The sequence below is a fragment of the Oratosquilla oratoria genome, chromosome 4 (assembly GCF_046742065.1).
Source record: "Oratosquilla oratoria isolate Oo_2021 chromosome 4, ASM4674206v1, whole genome shotgun sequence".
Taxonomy (NCBI): domain Eukaryota; kingdom Metazoa; phylum Arthropoda; class Malacostraca; order Stomatopoda; family Squillidae; genus Oratosquilla; species Oratosquilla oratoria.
In genome coordinates this window covers 17,897,759-17,900,258 of record NC_134780.1, presented here as the reverse complement: position 1 = coordinate 17,900,258, position 2,500 = coordinate 17,897,759, and the positions used below count along the sequence as shown (strand labels likewise).

General features: G+C 37.1%; 1 protein-coding gene across 6 annotated transcripts in view; it reads left to right on the top strand.

Annotated features, from left to right (window-relative positions):
- Positions 1-2,500, top strand: part of LOC143024626 (uncharacterized) — a 109,532-nt gene that overhangs the window by 85,716 nt on the left and 21,316 nt on the right. For all 6 annotated transcript variants that reach the window (XM_076183515.1, XM_076183516.1, XM_076183511.1 and 3 more), the window contains 2 exons: positions 1-750; positions 1,429-1,600. The exon at positions 1-750 is cut by the window's left edge and continues 575 nt beyond it. In XM_076183515.1, coding sequence (XP_076039630.1) covers positions 1-750; positions 1,429-1,600 — 922 coding nt within the window. The remainder of the gene's footprint in view (positions 751-1,428; positions 1,601-2,500) is intronic.

The following is a 2,500-nucleotide window of genomic DNA, read 5'->3' as shown; positions in this document are numbered from 1 at the left end:
CTTTCCTAATGTTGGCAATGTAACTACTAATAACAATAATAGTGGAGTTAGTGTTGATAACAGTGGAAGTTGTGGTGTGACTGTAGTGAGTGATGACAGTTCTGTAAATGTTGTAGAGAAGGTCATCAAAACTGAACCTCCTGTATCAGTACAGCAAGAAACAAAGAAGGAAATTGATGAGGATATAGAAGAAGGAGAACTTCAGGGAGATTCTGAACCAGAAATGGAGCCAAAAGTCATAGCAGAAGTAACTGTTCAGACTACAGGAAGTACCAGTACCACCACAACCACTACTCTACCATACAGCCCGAACTCTCTAGCTTCAATAACACTCAATCAAAACACATCACCCAGTCAGATTAAGACTGATGGCAGAGGCCATGAGAAAAGAATGAATAAGTATAAGGCCTCACCAAATAAAACATCTCTGGGTCAATCAGCAAGTAGTCGGGAAAGTAGAAAGAGAACACGCTCCTCCCGCTCCTCCTGTTCTAATCGCTCCCGTACGTGCTCCTCAAGATATATGTCCTCTTCTAGTAGAAGCAGAAGTAGAAGTTGTAGTCCCAGTAGTTCTTCCTCAAGACGAAGGAGGAATTCAAGGTCTCACAAACGAAGTAGGAGACACTCTAGAAGTTCATCTCCTTACAGCAGAAGAAGACATTGGTCAAGATCAAGATCATCCTCCATTTCCTCATGTTCCACATGTTCCTCATCAAGATCAAGGTCAAGATCCAGCAGATATAGAGAAAGGTGAGACAAAGTTAATGAGTTAAATGTAGATAATATTCACCTATAGTAGAGATGTAGAATTAGTTTTGATTTAGCTGATACAAGTGATCTTGATTGAGATGAAGGGATTCACAACTTTGGTAATCAAGGTGAAGTTCTTGTGCTTGTTACCCAAACAGTGGCCTTCAAAGGGTGCTCCGCTGGCTGCTGTGCCTCATGTAATTGGCCATGGCCACTGGCTCAACCCACAAGTCACTTTAGAGAAAATATTTTGTGTTGTCTGGAAAGGGTGAGAGTAGGGTAGTGTAGTGTATGAAACAGATTTAGGTCAGCAGAAAGAAACTTTAATATCATTATACAAATTGCTAATAGAATTACATTTGATTGTTCCTCCCTGGCATGGTTCCCTACTTAAAAGAAAAACTCAAAACAAACAAAAGAATAATAATTGGATGTACAAAAACCACCCCAGTATAATGTATGCATTCAGAAACTATAGAGCTTGTGAAAATGTTAGATATGTAACATACTATAAGCACAATCAACTGAAGGCAATCAAGCCTACATCAGTATCATACTACTCAAACATCTACAACACCCTATTACCCATACCTTTCAGCATATTCATACAATAGTACATACACACTGAGAGGTGGAGAGAAGATAAATATTAACATGAGCTGTTTTAATTTTGTAAAGGTCCAGGGATTATGCACGCAGGTATTCAAGGAGTCGGGATTGTCGTCGTAGGTCAAGGTCAAGATCAAGGTCAAGAACTCCCCCAAAGCATTTTAGGTTAGGCCGTTCTCGCTCACCTATATGGGGCAACCGCGGACGATCTCCTCTGAGAACAATGAGACCAAAGAGATTGGTAAGTGAAGATTTATATAGTTTTGTGTGTTGTTTGTATGTATAGTTGAACGCAAGTTGTAGTGTACATGGTTGGAACTTTGATAATGGGGTCCCATCTCTGCCTTCAGTTATCAAACTGTCTTAGATTTGTTTACATATGGGCTGGATTACGTTCATGCGTGTATAAAGCTATGCTTCCAAATATATATATATATATATATATATATATATATATATATATATATATGTATACATATGTATATATATGTATATATATATATATATATATGTATATGCACTAAGAACCCACTATTATTTGGATTTAAGAAAAGAAGAAAATAATGGATTTCCGTATATTTCGATCACTTGCTGTGATCCTCTTCACGCGGAATACATAGACAAGAGAAAATACACATATTATATACAGATGAGAGAGGTAAAGTTAGGGAACATGGACAAGTCAACCATTTTCAAATCCAAATGTAGTTACAAAAGGAAAATAATTGAATCTTCCTTAATAAAACAATTCCCGAATTTTAACATCTCAAAAGGCCAATGGTCACCAGATTACATAACCACCTTGGCAGTTGATAAATTATTTCCCCATTTTGTAAAAGCGGACGATTTACCACATAACCCGCACAGCAATATAGATGCCACATGAGTTGACTTGTCCATGTTCCCTAACTTTACCTCTCTCATCTGTATATAATATGTGTATTTTCTCTTGTCTATGTATTCCGCGTGAAGAGGATCACAGCAAGTGATCGAAATATACGGAAATCCGTTATTTTCTTCTTTTCTTAAATCCAAATAATAGTGGGTTCTTAGTGCAATTACTAATGTGTAACGACATTACTGGACAGTGATATATATATATATATTTTTTCTTGTATATATACATTCTGGTCTATATATC